The 16,516-nt window shown below is 42.8% G+C and overlaps 2 protein-coding genes across 11 annotated transcripts in view; both read left to right on the top strand.

Annotated features, from left to right (window-relative positions):
- Window positions 1-4,961, top strand: ska1 (spindle and kinetochore associated complex subunit 1). Of its 2 annotated transcripts, none has more exons than XM_013273778.3 (7): window positions 1-73; window positions 1,296-1,381; window positions 1,478-1,593; window positions 2,047-2,141; window positions 2,774-2,899; window positions 3,831-4,000; window positions 4,603-4,961. In XM_013273778.3, exons 2-7 carry the CDS (start codon window positions 1,300-1,302, stop codon window positions 4,749-4,751), a joined length of 738 nt encoding a protein of 245 aa, XP_013129232.2. In that variant the 5' UTR covers window positions 1-73; window positions 1,296-1,299; the 3' UTR covers window positions 4,752-4,961. The 2 variants fall into 2 exon arrangements, with proteins under 2 accessions (XP_013129232.2, XP_025764226.1); XM_025908441.1 differs by lacking the exon at window positions 1-73 and adding an exon at window positions 410-467 and having other exon boundaries at window positions 4,603-4,751.
- Window positions 4,962-7,682: 2,721 nt separating this feature from the next.
- The window catches only part of akap13 (A-kinase anchoring protein 13), a 61,881-nt gene continuing 53,047 nt past the window's right edge, over window positions 7,683-16,516 (top strand). For 5 of the 9 annotated variants that reach the window (XR_003220815.1, XR_003220813.1, XR_003220814.1 and 2 more), the window contains exon 1: window positions 7,684-8,030. The gene's annotated coding sequence lies outside the window, so the exon portion shown is untranslated. Of the gene's footprint in view, window positions 8,031-10,118; window positions 10,265-16,516 lie in introns of all 9 variants that reach the window. The other 4 variants (XM_025908753.1, XM_025908752.1, XR_003220811.1 and 1 more) reach the window with 3 other exon arrangements.

Genomic DNA, 16,516 nt, shown 5'->3' with positions numbered 1-16,516 from the left:
GACGTGACATTTGAAATGAGCCGGGAACGTACCTAGTGAGGAAGACTACGATGAAGTGAGAGCGAATCTTTGTGTGAGTGAGCTTAATAATACACTGCGCAATAATACACTGTGTGTACGGGTATGGGGACGGGATGGCGCTTATGGCAAAGGTTACACTTCCACCTTCAGTCTGTTCCTACTTGTTAATAACTTCATGGGTTCATAAGATCTCTGTCATACGCTCGTACCGTAAACAGTGTACATGCTGTATATGCTCTCATATAGAAAGACTTGTTTGACAGCTCGAGCGTACCGATCACGCGCACGCATAGGTTGTTGGTAGTAGACGCAAACAGGTTTCCGTACATCAGTTAGCTGTAAGTGCACCGCTTACGGCTGGCTTTGATAGCTCGTGACCCTTTACATTTCAGTGGTCTTCTCCTTCCGTGTCATTGCTCTCTCTCTCTCCTTCACTCAGCGTAATGGTGAATTAATAAGTTGTTGTCCTTGTGTAGCGCTTTTTCTTAACACGTATTTTTTTTTGCATTTTCCACAAAGACTTCCTGTAAATGTTTCAGAATAAGATCCTGGTTAAGAAATGAAATGTTTCTGTGCATTGATTGAAACGGTAACGCCCCTTTAATGTGAAACAGCTACCGGAAGTGCCGAGTTTGTATAAACAAACTAGACTGTAATATGGGTTTTGACAGCATGTAAGCAGGAGCCAGACCTTTGTTGGTTTTAGCTGTCCTTTCACCGACGCCTATTAAAGTTTATAAGCTGATCTTTTAATAAGTGTCTGACCTGTTTGTTAATCTGTGTATGGATGTATTCCGATAACTACGAACGGCACATGGAGTTCATAATTATTAAACTGTCAAAATATAACCTATGTTAAGAAAACTCTGACAACTTGTGTATTATTCCACTGGTTTACTCGTCAGATCTCTCTCATAGTGCAGTGTCACATTCATGCTAGCTTGGCCCATCAAAATTGTGGAAGTGTTTGAATGGAGCCGTGAGGGTCATCAATGTAAAAGTGACGTATGTCTGACATAATGAGATCGCTTAAGGAGATGGATGGAGCAGCAGTCTCACATGTCCCATGTATACAACTCAAATGTTTAAGGTTTTAGAGAGGCAAAGTTTTTCGATCCATTTTTCATTATCAAGTGTGTTGCTTTTTCTTTTCCTTAAGCAGTTTGATATCATCAGAGTTCTACTTAGTTTTGTGCATGACCTTTACCTGCATGCTTGACAGATTAAAATTTGAAGTTACAGCTTTTAATGGTTTTAATTTGTCCCTGTTTCAGGAAAATGGGGGACCTCGAAGATATCAACCACCACATTCATGATAGAATAACTTCTATAAAACACATGCTGGATCTGTCAGTTATTGGTATGATATGTCGAATTGTATGAGACTGAATATAGTGTTTGCATCCATGCGAACCACTGCTAAGTTTTGTGCCATAAAATTTTCCTCCGCATACAGAATTGCCTCAAAACAAGATGAAGAAACTTGGACAAGAACTGTTTGCCCTGGAGAGACTTCTGGAGGAGTTTGAAAAAGGTGTTGACCAGCAGAAGGAGCAGCTGAAACATCTCAAGGTAAAGTAGAGGTGTTTGTTCATCTGTTGGAACAAACGAGTAAACACTCAGTATTTTGCATTCACACCAATAAAGAAGAATAAGCTGTGACCGCCATATCTAATTTTAATTACTGCATAAACCAGTTAGTCATTGATACATGCTTTCCAGTCAAGACCCTGAAGTAATATTCATTTGTAGCATGAATTTTCCTTTGCTCAGAGTGGACCTTCAGGGGTGACTACATGCACAAAATAGAAATTCATTTTCTCCTGACAGTTTGATAAGCAAAATATCTTTTATGTTTAGTAAATGAAAAGCTAGATGAACAAAATTTAGTTTCCCTAAAATCCCCTTTGAGGATGCCAGAATTTTGTGAATGCGGTAAACATGACCAAGATGAAAATAATAAGGAATTCGCCAGAGAAAATATTAAGTGAGCGGAGGGTTTTAGAGTTTATTTTTCTCTCTCAGGAACTTGATGAGGTTTTCCAGAAGTATCTGCAGGATGGTCAGCACATTAAGGATAACATCCCTCCACACATGCCCCGGAAGAAGGGCCCGCTCAAGTGAGAATACCATTGCTTACTTTATGTGGTTTCTTTTAAAACAGGCTGATTTTATTCTGAATAAAGCAGTATTTCTCTTATGATCTATGAATCAAATATATTGGGGACCCACTTTAGCATTTTTGCCTTTTTTGTTATGTTACAGAACAGAATGTTGTTTGTGATCAATTTCCTACTTCTCTTTGTTGGAAAAATTGGTGCTAACTAGCCAGCCCGGTCCTTCCTGTCATGGAATGACTGCCTGCTTCTCTGCTCAGACTACTGTTGTAGCAGTCTTTGATTTCACTCAGATGCTGAACCACAACTCCTGGTGTTACCATACAGATCATGGGGGGCAGCAGGAAGCAGTTGTTTTTGTTGCTCTCTGGAGATCCACCGTGAGGTGGAGAGGTTATTTGCTGCTAACTGGAGCTTAACAATGCTGTGAGCAGAACTGCAGATGGATTCAGACAGCTGACTCCATTACTCTGCTATTCATCAAGAAGTGTTTGGTTGTTTTTTGTTTTTCCCCTGCTTTTCTCACCATAAAAACAAACACCTTATGTATGCTTTCAACTGTTGCTGTACCTTGCTTGCAGAGCCCGCCACCTTACAAAAGAAGCAGTAAATGCCTACTATCTGTCATTTTTCAGAGGAAGCGAACCTGCAATAAATCAGAAAGAAGCTGTAGAGGTTCCGCCAGCAGAAAAAAAACACAGCAAGAGTTTTGTCAGAGAGATGGAGTTCGTCACTATGCCAGAGTTTGAGAGCATCCCTCAGTAAGTATAATCGATCACTGTAATTCAAAATTACCTTATATATGATGATCACCTTTGTGAGACCCACTTAATAAATCTAGGGAGGCTAAATCTCATTTCGACCTTGGGACTTCTTGGCACAGATGCTTCTGTATACAATGCCGGCTACTTGGTTATGGGCTTCCATGTATGTCTTGCCTGCTAGAATCTGGCAACGTGTGTGCGTACATGCGTGTTAATTGAATAAAATATGCTGGACACCTCTCTGTTCATTATGAGGAGTTTTCATGTCTTCACATCAGTGGCATCCATTTCCTCTTTATTACAGCTGGGTGTCTGATAACTGCTAGAGAATATGTGATGGCTTGGATCTTATTCCTACTGTTCAGCTGGCTTCTCAGCACCTGTTTTGCTTTCTGGAAGTATTTGACTAGTCTGCCTTCTGTAGCTCCGCCCCTTTGCTCCAGATCACATTCCATTTCATTGCAACCATTCAGCTACACTTATCCAGTCCGGAGGACATCACGATATCCTTGCTTTAGATCTTGGTGTGGTGTGGGCCGATGTCTCGCTTATTCCTGGCCTGTAGGACTAGGCGTCTGAGCTCTGGCTGGATCTGCCCTTGTGCTTTTGTGCTTGTGCTACCCGCCAGAGCTCAGTTAGAGACTTCTTGTACCTCTTATTCATGCAGAACCTGTGTGTCATTTCTGTTAGTGACTGACATCCTTCCTGAGTTCTCTGATTTTATTGCTTCTAAGCGTCATCATAGGGCAGTCTGGCCACAGTCAGCTTAGCAGAAGTATCTGTCATTGGTGGCTGGGCCTCATCTAGTTCAGTTACACTGCTCTATTCTACCAGGGTTGGCTCGTTATGCCCATACGGCTCACTATTGCTCCCATAATAGCTGAAGACATAACATGAAACGGTGTTTTTCTGATGTGTGTTCATACAGGTACATGAAAGGACGTGTGACATATGAGCAGCTCAATGCAGCAGTGGAGAGCATCAATGCTGCTGTAGCAGCCAAGTACAAGATTGTGCATCAGTCCATCAAAACACTCAACAATCACTCACGAAAGCTGCACCAGCGCTTTAAGGACCAAGAGACCAAAGATACAAAAGGTATCCTGCAAGCCAAAATTGTTTACTACTTGTGCACATCTCAGGATGACAGAATGGCCGTGTAGGTTTTCAGTCATAGAGGTCATGGTAGTCCAAGGAACTTTCTTTCTTTCCAAGCTCCTCAGGTTGCAACAGAAGTTTTCTGGCTTTAAGATCACATTTTAGAATCATTGTGAAGGTTTTGCTGATCACTTTGAAAACATCTCTGGGTTTTCCCCCCAAGACAGTGAAAATGTTAGACTTCAATATTTGATATGTTGTCTTTTTAGTGTTTGCAGCTAAGCATAGGCTTTGAATGATCCCAGACCTTTCTTCTGCCATTTATTTATTTATTTTTTTGTTTGTTTGTTTGTTGTTAAGTATTCATGAGTCATATAAAGTGATATAAAAATCAGTTTGGACTAAACAGAGCAAACAAAACTGTCCTGAAAATTAATGTTATAATGTTATACTTGCTTGTTTTTCTTTTGCTTAGATATTTGAGATCACTTTTTTCAACTGGCTCTTTATAAGTGCATTATCACATCCATATTGGTCAGTTTCTGAGAAAAGATTGTTTGTAAAACACAAAAGCTTCACAGTTGTGCTTAAATGTTTTGCAGGTCAGTATTTTGTTGTGGAGGATGACATTCGTGAATTTACCCAGATGAAGGTGGACAAACGCTTTCAGGGGATTCTGAACATGCTGCGGCACTGCCAGCGCCTGCGGGAGCTCCGAGGGGGAGGACTCACCCGCTACATGCTGTTATGAAAAAGACGCTTTCAGTTGGTTTTTCCTTTTCTCTAGTACACTGCCATATTTGTAAATGGCTTACATGGGTAAATGTCAGATGTTGTGATAGGTAGACATACCAAACATTTCACACGCTTCTGGTATATATATGTTTGCGTACTTAAACTTCTATGTGTATCTTGTACTGTCATATAGTGTCATAATAAATACTAGTAATAATAAATCACACATTTTCTCTTCTGTATCATTATGTTGTAATAATGTAATAATATCTTTACATGTCTGAAAGCTTGGTTATGATGAAATTGCTTTTTGTGTCTTTTGAGACTTCATTCAGAGATTTATAGCCCTTTTCCACTAGCACCTCTGCTCAATTCCATTTCAGTCGTTTTCCATTACAATTAAGTACCACCTATTGTGTGTGAGGTTGTTACAGCAACATCGCTGAAAGTCCTGCGATATCATTTGTAAGCAACACAAACATCACAAGACTGAAAGAGGCCGTAGCGATGGTCGCTCTCAAGACGCCATTGACTGGCCAATCAGTGGCATGCAGTCTGCTGACATCACATTTTCATATGGCCTCAGATCGCTTGGAACCCCAGGTGAGTGGGTACCAAAAAAGTTCCTGGTACCAGGTACCGCCCAGTCAAAAACCCTGAAAACCAAGTCAAGCCACCTCAAACCTCCACCTGGACCTCAGCCTCCCTGGTACTGCCTCCTGAGCCCACTGCACCACCCCTCCACTGCAGCAGAGCCAAAGACCACACCCCTGCCACAAGGTACAACTAGACAAAAGGTAATACTGTCTGCTCTGGGACTACCCAGGGTTACTTGGTAGAACGTGCCCAAAGGGTTCAATCAAGGAAGCATCCTATTTAGATGCCAATCATTTTAGCCACTTTTATCAGAGATCTTATTCATCCTAACACTACTCTCCACTCCATAGAAGAGTAGGAGCTTGAATTGAGCACTAAATCAAAGGTTTGATCTTCATACTGTGCCCTACTTACTACAACAACCCGGTACAGCATCTTTTTTCCTGCACTGATCTAGTGGGGTTTTCCACACAGCCACCTCACAGAAAAATTGTTCATTTCGTTCACTAATAATTTTAAAGTGGCCACATGTAACATAAAATGATCCAGCTACAGAAAATGGTGTGTAAATTCAGGAATTAAAATGTAATTATTATTGTTAGGATGTTTGTTATCTGAATAAGGTGTGACTTTGATGACAGCTATACAGTGATTTAGGGTGCGTTCAGACGTCTTCACTCTCCAGTGCTTTATTGTGATTAAAGATTTAGTTTTTCATTCAAAAATTCAATAAAATGTATTTTTTTTTGTCCATTCATCACCACACAGTAACTTAAAATGCATTTTGAAATGAGAACATTTTTGCAAACCTATTGCAAATGAATTAAAAACTGAAAGCTTTAATGAAGAATTGCATGGAATACTTTTGCTTTGGCCATGCAGATTGCAGTTTGATGTTTTAATAATTCTTAGGAAGCCTTACAGCAAACGCGGGGGGGAAGGTCACCACCACACTTTGATTTCAGCTAACTCTTGTGGCTTGCTTATATGATTACGCTTACCTCACATGAAAAACATGTCCTGGATTAAAAGTGGTTTATAAAATAAAAATTATGGTCCACACTGAAAACTTCATATTCCTGAGGCCGCTGGATTAAAATGGAGGCTCTGCTCTTTGTTGAATCCTGGTATCATTATCTTCTACAGGACTGACATCAGAATGTCATTCGGACTGGAGAAGTGTAGTCGGACAGTAACAAAGAGAGGGAAGGTAGTCAGAACTGAGGGGATTGTAATACCGGACAGCTACAAGTACCTGGAAATCCTAGGCAAATTGGAACAGCAAATAGGCCACTAGAAAAGCTGCAACCAGCAAATAGCTGCAGAGAGTGAGGCAAATGCTGCGGAATCAGCTGAATGGGAAGAACAAGATCTGGGCTATCAACACCTACGCCCTGCCAGTGGTCAGGTATCCTGCCTGGATAATAAGCTGGCCAAAGGAGAAGATAGAAGCCACTGACATCAAGACGAGGAAGCTCATCACCATGCATGAAGGGTTTCACCCCGAGTTCAGCACCCTGAAACTGTACGCTAAGCGGAAGGAAGGATGACGGGGACTGGTGAGTCCAGGATGAGACAATGAACATCCACAAATACATCAGGAAAATGGCCACAACTGACTGCGTGCCTAGTGAATACCACAGGTGGTAGAACCCCGAGAAAGAAGAGGAGCAAGAAGAGGAGCCATCATGGAAAGACAGGCCCCTGCACAATATGTAGAAATGGCAGATACAGTACAAGATCCATAGAGGCTGGGTTCTACCACACCAGGCAAGACCCCAGGTGCAGGCTGTGCAAAGATGGCCCTGAGACAATCCAGCACATAACAGCAGGGTGCAAGATGCTTGCAGGCAGGGCATACATGGAATTCCACAACCAAGTGGCCGACATAGTGTACAGAAACATTTGTGTGAGTATGGCCTGGAAGTCCTGGCCATAGTGAATGTGATATTATTTGCTCTGCTGCTTGTGTAACATTTTAATAACAACTTTTAAATACAATTCATTTGTCTGTGCTGAATTTGAGATATTTTATTTTACCATGTAATTATTATTCAGTATTTTTATTTACACTTATAATGGATTAGTTTTTATCTTAACAAGATATTTGCTTATTTTTCACTTAGCTGAAATTTATGAATATGACCTTAATATATAAGAATATCCCCCAGCATGCTGGGGCAATATGAACATGCAGAGGTCAGAGAGACCCAGGCTTGTTTTCCATCCTTGAGCACAGCGTGTGTTGTGTGTGTGTGTTCACTTTAATGTGCTGAGTAAAGGCACACTGTGCAGGCAGTGTGCTCTGGTGTACTCTGGTTCGTGTACCACGAGGGGTCAGTCTGAGGAGCTCTGCGCCACAAGTCCCTGCATGTGTGCCCCTGTGGGCAGTCTGCTTGCTCCCAGTGTACAAGCCCACTGAACTGAGCTGGAACAACTTGTCACAGCTCATTACTGATCCACGAATCTGAGCAGGGTCCCGGGGTACAGCAGGAAGAGGCTCCCCTTCAAAGTAAAGCAGTTCTGTGCGTCACAGCGCTGTTTGTCTCCGCAGTGATTTCACTCGAAGCTGAGTTCAGGAAACCGCTACAGCACAGACTCCGTCCTCATGGACCTGGAAACAGCTCCGCACAGTGAGCCGTGTCTGCCTCTGTGAAGGAGCAACAGGGTGATTTCTGCCTCAAACCACCGCAGCGAGGTAAGCAGATCCGCACAGCAGCGCAGCTGTCCGCAAACAACCCGCTTCTCCTGGTGTGTCTGTGTCTGTGTGTTTGTTTGTGCGCACTGTTTGGTTCTCGGTCATCCAGCCTTCAGTTCAGCTTTCAGCTTCTCCTGTTTTGGAGAAGCTGAAAACAAATATTTCAAAGCGTCTTAGTAAGGTATTAAAAAAGTCATCTGAAAATACGGAATACTTACTATAAAAAACACAAATAATACGATAAAGTAAAACAGTACGGTAGAGCACAGTAAACCGATTAGAGAATACTTGTAAATGTATTCTCTAATGTAAAAGGTTTAAAATAAGATGCAGTAAAAATATATGAGGATTGAGGAGAGAACAGGAGTCTGCTGGGCAGATGTGTCACACGAGGTATGAAAGAGTTCATGTCCCCGTGAAATGCAGGTTTTGAAGAGCTGATTACTGACACACACACACAGCTATGCTCTGGGTGTATGAGGCCTGATGGGAGGGAGCTTTGCAATCTGGCCATTCTCTTTCCAGCTGTTAGCTTTTCTCTCTCAGTACAGTTGAGCTGCTTGCTCAGCACAGGCATGCTTCCATTCATGCCAGCCTTTCCTGCTCCAACCCGCGGAGGTGGAAAGATCATCACCACCATCGCTCATACTCACTTTATTAAGCCGTTGTTCCTCTCTAAATCTGTGGAAAACTGCAGACAGTTTCTGTCTATTCATTTGGCAGAAATTTTTTTAATTAGCAGTTCTGAAAGTGGTAGAAAACACCCTCTTCCTTTGAGGACTAACCCCACAAGCATGCTGATGTACTGGTGCACTGTGTTAGTGCTCCAGGTGGAGATTGAGCATCCTTTGGTCAAACCAACTCAGCGTGGCTTTTCTTGTTGCTATGTGTCTCTCACAAATCACCCCTGACACTCATTTCCACTCACTCCACCCTGCCTTGACTCTCTTCTTCACCTCTCTTGTACACTGTCCCTTGCTTTAAAAGGTTGATTTCAATGATTGTAGGGTCTGTCTTACAATATAAAGCATACCTCCGCCTCTCCAGGCTCTCCTCCACCTGCTCTCTATTCTCACTACAGATAGCTATGTCAAACATCTCAGATCCACATAACACCTACCTGAGCTCATTTGTCACCTTATGTGTCACTTCTGACTTCTGAGATGACCAAAAGTTTACAAAGTGAATTCGATATGTTATTTGTTTGGACCCAAAATGTGTGACTGAGCCTGTGAACTCATCAGAGAGCTGCTTTCACGTAGAGTTGTGTAGGATCAAAAGTCATACTTCAGTTACAGGTTGTTCCCTGCTGACCAGCTTTAAGGCACTTTCATGTTGGCTTCACTTCTCAGATCAAGAAGCTGTCCATCTTTTATGAGCTTGTGTTTATTTAATTCATATGAAAAATTAGTGTGCGGCTCACGTTGTCCTTTTGAGTTTTCCTTCAACTCATCATGTTTTCCATCAAGACAAATTAAACATGATTAGGAAAAGACAGATGAGGGAATCTGTTGATGAGCTAATGGTTAAGAGGTTTGCCACAGAAGAAGAACCAAGCAGTGACATCACCTGTTGGACATTCTCTGTTCTTGCTTTAGAGCCTAACGGAGGGACCGTATTGATGATGTTGAGTCTTAGCTGCTCTTCCACACACAGTTAGTGAGCAGCTGGATCGTCTGTCTGTTTCAGATCAAGTGTGGAAACCGGGGAATCTGGAAAATGAGCAGGGATGTGTGGATGTTTTAGAAATCTCTGAGAACATGTGGCTGTCAAGCACTCCTATTTAGAGCTTTATCTTACAGGCTCTTTAAAAGGGAGAAGCACAACTGTTGCTTTTCTCCGGTCTGTCTGTGGCTCTGTCACACAGCAGTCAGCCGTGCTATGTGGGGTTAACCAGTGCTGCATGCTTTACTGTTGAGTCATGCTCTCTCACTCTGCTAGCATGTCTTCTGAACGCTGTATTTGTTGTTCTGAGTCGTACTTGTTCAGGGTGTTGTGATGCGCAGCAGTGCTGTGTTCGCTTTCTTAAATAAATGATTGCGTGAAACATAATGCAGTTGAATGCTACTTGCTTTACTTTCTCGTTAGTGTGACCTTGAAGCTGACAGAGGAACTAGAGAACAGAGTACAGACTAATGTTCCAGCTGCAGTCCAAGACAGTGGAGTTCGAGTCCATCCAACCACAGGAGGACAGACCGTGCGGAGAGGCAGCTAGGTGATATTGAGGTCAGCCGGTAAGAAAACATGAGATGGAAACAGCTGACTCCCTGATATATTGGCTGTTCTTCATTTCTAGCTTTTTATCTTATTTCTCTCGGGCTCCTTAGCTGGTTAGCAGCAGCTAAAATATCTTAAAAGCTAAGTTGATGGCCAGTGACGGTGTTCTCTCAGATGGATAAAAAAGTAGGAATTAAAATGCTGATATGAGATGTCAGAAGGTGCCGGTGTACATGACTGTGTGCAGACAGTCCACACCGGCCCAGCTGTTACTGCAGTCTAACACAGCATCTCCCAGAGCTGTGCTTTTTGACTGATCCCACTGACTGATTCAGTTTGTTTCCAAAGAGATTGTAACCCAGGTTTCATTTCTCTGTACACAATTTACAGATGCCCCCTGAATGCAGCACAGGGGGGTGGTGACAGAAAACAAGTTCAGGATTGGGAATGCATTCGTGCCAGTGACCACAGGAAATGCACAGACACAAACGTTATTAGAATGTTGCGAGGTCACAGCGAGCAGACGTGTTTCCTCTCAGGCGTCTTTTAAGTGAACTTGACACTGCCGGAGCACTGTTGATGTTTCTCAGGAGCTCCTGCATAGCGCTTGTATGTTGTGCTGTGACTGCAGCAGTAATAGAGAGAAACAGTCTGAAAAGAAGCTCCCTCACTCTAAAAACTTTCTGTCTTTTCCACATCGTAACTGTTCCCATAGCGAAGCAGGATAGACAGAGGTTGTTGCTTTGTGCTGCAGGCACTTTGGAGGTCTGGCAGAGACATACATGAACAGCTCTCATTAAAATCCTCTTTTTGGGTTTTTTGTCTCATGCTTCATTTTGCTGAAAAAGGCAAAGGTGTCAGAAGCGTCTGCTCTGCAGTCTTATAAGAGTGTCAATGTCACTGAAAGCACGCTCTCCTGACTGCCATGTCACCATGTTGTTCACAACACTACCAAAGCAACACTACCACAGTTTCAGGAGAAAACTTGGTCCATAAGCAGCCATGTTGTCTCAGTGATGATTCTACGGGCTGATCTGTGCTCCTAATGAAGCCACTGTGTCACCCCTGTGGAATTTGGCACATGTATAAATATCTTTGCAACAGTAATTGCCTGCAAGTGACAGCAGCCAGAGCTCAGCTGTGTGATTGCATCTGAGGTCAGGATAGTTTGACTTGAATCACCCAGACACGTATACTTATACGCCAGTTTGTGCTAACATGAAAACAAAAAGTGACGCAGAGACGTAGTGGATGGTGTGTAAGCCTTCACAAAATCCAAACCCGTGACTTATAAAGATTCATAACAACTGTATAAGGATGATTTTTTTAAATCACTTGTATTTTCACATGTTGTGAGATTTGGATAAACTTCAGCGTGTAAATTATGGGCTGTGAACATCTTACTGCTGCCATTCTTCCCCGGCAGCAAGAGCGCCTCCCAGAAGTCCACTTCCACAAAAGTAGGTCACAATAGTCCCAGAGATGCACCCAGCAGCCACTTTGTTAATCACTGCCAGTTACCACAAACACTCGAGCACAGTCCTCTGTCAGTGATCAGGGTTAGGGAATTACTTTTTCACACAGGACCAGGATAGCTTTTTAATTGATGAATAATCAATTAATAATTGCATTTGGTGTTTACTCAGGTTATAGTTGACTAATATGGAAATTGGTTTGATGATCTGAAACATGGAAGTGTGACAAATATGCAAATAACTAAGAAATCGGGAAGGGGCCAATAGTTTTTCACAGCGCTGTCTGCAGTAGTAAACTCTGCTGCCATTGGCTGTGTCTCTCTGTTATTCTGTCATTGTTCCTGAGGGTGGGAGCAGCAGCAGTCCCAGGTTGATTTAGAGCTCCAGACACTGAAACAGTCAATTAGAGCCCAAAATCACAGTCTGCACACATGTTCACAGTACGGTCTGTGTGCAATTCTTTCTCAGACTTCAGATATATATTCTCGGCACCTGTGACACTGACATTAGTAATTCTTGGAGTTATAGGGGCTTAAAGTCTGCTTCATTAAGTGGGCGTGGCTTCTTTGACAGGTGCATGGTGTCAAAGAGTCAGAGTCCCAGAGCTGGACCTCTCATCCATGTTTGTGCTCTTTGTGCTGTTTTTGTTGCAGTTCTCTCACAGACAGTACAACTTGCTGATAGACAGTCAAAAAGTCTGTGCTCGACTTTTTAGTGAACTCCTGACTCTTTGTTTGATCCTCTCACTCAGTCTGTGCATTGCACCGAAGCAGGCTGTGGATGTTGCTTGCTAACCAAGCTAGCCTTGTTAGCTGATCACTTGGAAGAAGTGTGTTCCAATACTGAATCACATCATTGAACAACAGAGCTGTAGCATGGGAATACTAATAAAAAGAACGAGGTTCGTTATTGTTGTTGCTTTTTGTCATTAGAGTCAAGTCATTCTGGATGGCACGCAGGTAGAAGCAGCTCTGGTTTGGTGCAGTGACATAGTGGTATATTTTTCAGACTTGTCACCCTGACAAAAAATAATAACAGGATAACAATATGAAATAAAATTTATACAGAGACCATAGTTTACATGAAATTTGTCCAAAATATAGTTTGTTTATTTCATTGCATTTTATTTTATGTCCTCATCCACTAAACATGCTGTAATGTCCTTCTCTTTAAACTGAATTATTTGTCCTGTTCTCTGCCTAATGTGATGTTGTACGTCATTCCAAAATATTCTGGCATATACACACTGTTAAAAATAGATGCTGAGTAGTTCCAGTTTATAATTAGCAGAAAGAACAAGAGTAGTTAAGCTTAGACCTATCCAGTGTCTTTTAACTGAGTATATATTATGTAGTATTTTAAAAGGAGCTTCCATTCTTGACCAAGATACTGAACCCTGATTTGTCCCTAATGCATTCTCTACAGTGTGAGTGCGTGTGTGAATGTTAAACAAAAGTTCTTGTATGGATGTGTGTGACTGTGGGGACGAGGCTTCTAGTAAAGTGCTCAGAGTAGAAAAGCACTATGTCAGTTCATATATTAACCAGTTCTCCTGTGTTTGTCTGGACTTGTGTTCACAAGTATGAATGTAAATGATGAACAAAATATAAAGATTACGTAATATTCCCCTCTTTACCGTCTATCAAATTTCCTAAGCAGCAACCCACCCTGAGGTAGAGAGACGGGGTGGGCTATACCTTAGACAGGTCAACAGCCCAGAGATGAGCTGTGGACACACTTACATATTGGCCTGTGGCCACTAAAGAATCACCAGTCTGTCTTTGGAATGTGTGACGAGGCACCCGGAGGAAACCCCGGCAGGCACAGAACATGTCCACACGGCTGCTTTGAAGCAGGCATGATAAGCTGCATATATAGTATGCTGTTGAAAGCACAGTTACTCGTAGGACATGCACAATTGCAGTGAGTATAGCCTTGACATTTCCTATATTGTTGCCGTACATTGTAAAATGATTAAATAAGTTGTTGAGAGATCCATAGACAGACACTTAGCCAAGTGATGAAACTCCATGATATTTCTCCATGTTGCAACATGTTTGCATTCCAGTGTTTTCTAATTTCTGCTACATAACTTTGCACTTTTGCTGTAACAAAACAAATTTCCCACCTGTGGGACTAATAAAGGCCATCTTATCTTATCTTATCTTATCACACTCAGACACAATATCCTGACGTGTCCTGGCAGGCTGGCCGCTAAATGAGTTTAAGGATGGACTGGAACAGTTGTAGACATGACCCGCTTCCAGTGGCAGCTATACATGACGACAACACGAAAACATAAGGTTTCCTGCACCTTGTTTGACAAATGATGACAGATAATGAGCTGTTCAATGCTTTTCTCTTACCATCATTCTGGTACAAGTTAATCTGGCTGTCATCTGTCCACTGATTGTTTTTCCTAGCACTGAGGTGGAGGGTCTACTCTGGCCTTCTTGTTCTTGAGTCTAACCAGTGGCTTGCACCTTGTTGTAAACCGTCTCTTGTACACTTATTCACTCAGGAATTCTCTTGTTAGATGTTGTAAGGGCTTTTCTTCCCCAGGAAATAATTCTGCAGTTGTGAACTTTAGCTGTTTTTGTTGACTTCCAGGCCTGTTGGTTTTCTTTGGCTGCCCGGAGCGTTGCTTCTTTTTAAGAATGTAACAGATTGTTGGTCACTCGTAAGTTGTTTTTAGTCTTTCTGCACTGACATCAACTCTTTATGGACCTCGTGTTGTGAGTTCCAGTGAACAGATCTTTAAGCTGCTTAATTTGTCATTGAATGTTTCATTTTTAATAACTCTATGCATTCTTGTGGTTAGAAAAGTGGTGACACTCTCCTCTCAAATATTTAATTACTTGAACAAAATTACTTTTCCAGAGTTAGCTGTAACTGAGAAAGTGGCATCTGTGCTGGGTTGTGACAGCGGTCACACTACAAGTGTACAACTGAAATATGCTAGGCCCACCTCTTCATGTGGGCCAAGGCTTAGTTTACTAAACTGTGCCCAGGCAGGGCGGCAGTCCTGCCTGGGCAGACACCAATGAGTCACTGGGGTGTGTGAGTAAGAGGATTGACCACCACTGCAACTGTAGCTCAGTAGCTAGACCAGCTCATCTAACAGTGTACTGGAAACATTCCAGTAGAGTTTTGGTCAATGTTGAAATGATTCCATCACACAGTTGCTCCAGATTTGTAACAGTTTCACCACATCCCAAAGGTGCTCTGTTGGATTGAGATCTGGTAAATGTGGAGGCTGTTTGAGGGCAGCAAATATCTCTTTGAGGTGATCTGAGCTTTGAGATGTAGCACATTATTCTGCTGGAACTATACACTGGGATGCACATGATCAGCAGCAATACTCAGGTAGGCTGTGGGATTTAAACACTTCTCAGTTGGTACTAAAGGGCCAAAGTGTGCCACCACCACAACACAACACAACCGCAACACAACCACAACCACAACCACACCACATTACCTGCAGCAGCTGCCGGAAATGAATAGACCAAGCGACTCATGTCTTCAGTCTGGCCTCACTGATTGCCCCACACACAGCAGGTTACTGAGAGATGTATGATAAACCAAAACAGCACAGTGCAAATACAGTTTAATAATGAATTAATAGATTTCCATGAATCTTCTACACCAAATTCTCAAAAGCCCAAAATCTGGCTCAGTGTTGTGTTTGTTTTCATCCTCTGCTGTTATCTCTGGTCCTTATAATCTGGGCCTTGGTATTTTATTCAAGGTGAAAACCTGTAAAGATGTGGGTTAAAAGCAGCCTGAGCTTTGCCAGAAGCAGCAGCTGATTGGCTGTGGCTGAGCTGGTGTGTTGTGATAAGAGCCCAGCCTTTTGCAGCTCCACTGTGCAGCCAGAGGAAGTCTGTGACGGAGTGAAGCACAGCACCCCTCACTTCTTCCTTCCACTCTCTCTCTGCTACTCTGTCATTCCTGCCATACCAGACATAGCTTACCACCAGCTGAGGTAGGCTCTCACTGTAAATTTTTGGAAAGAACAGCCGGAGTCAGCATTCAGTCTTAAAACACATAATTACAACACGTTGTGGAAACATGCCCTCTCTCTCGGTTTCTGTCACCAGAGCCGTGTGTGTGTGTGTGTGTGTGTGTGTGTGTGTGTGTGTGTGTGTGTGTGTGTGTGTGTGTGTGTGCGCGCATGTTTTTTCAGTCTTTATATGTGTTTGACATACAATGGCAGTGTGTGTATGTTTTCTGCAGTTTAGACAACACATGTTGGAATGCTTAAAACTAGCAGTGAAACTAGTAGTAATAATTCCAGTAATTAAGAGGAATTTTGGCCCACCCATCTTTGCAGAATTGTTGTTATTCAGCCACCCTGGAGGGTTTTTGACCATGAACCGCCTTTTTAAGGTCATGCCATCCATCCATCCATCCATCCATCCATTTTCTTCCCCTTATCCTGGGCTGGGTCGCAGAGGCAGCAGGCTAAGCAGAGAAGCACAGACCTCCCTCTCCCCTGCCACCTCGTACACGTTGTCCAAGGTGAACACCAAGGTATTCCCAGGCCAGCCGAGAGATATAATCTCTCGAGCGTGTCCCGGGTTTGCCCCGGGGCCTCCTCCCGGTCGGACATGCCCGGAACACCTCACTCATGAGGTGCCCAGGAGGCATCCTTATCAGATGCCCAAACCACCTCAACTGGCTCCTTTTGATGTGGAGGAATAGCGGCTCTACTCTGAGCCCCTCCCAGAGGGCCCACCCAATCTCTAAGGGAGAAGCCAGCTACGCTTTGGAGAAAGCTAATTTCCACTGCTT

The sequence above is a fragment of the Oreochromis niloticus genome, linkage group LG7 (genome assembly GCF_001858045.2).
Source record: "Oreochromis niloticus isolate F11D_XX linkage group LG7, O_niloticus_UMD_NMBU, whole genome shotgun sequence".
NCBI lineage: Eukaryota > Metazoa > Chordata > Actinopteri > Cichliformes > Cichlidae > Oreochromis > Oreochromis niloticus.
The sequence above is the reverse complement of the archived record's forward strand: the minus strand, read 5'-3'. Positions and strand labels throughout refer to the sequence as shown.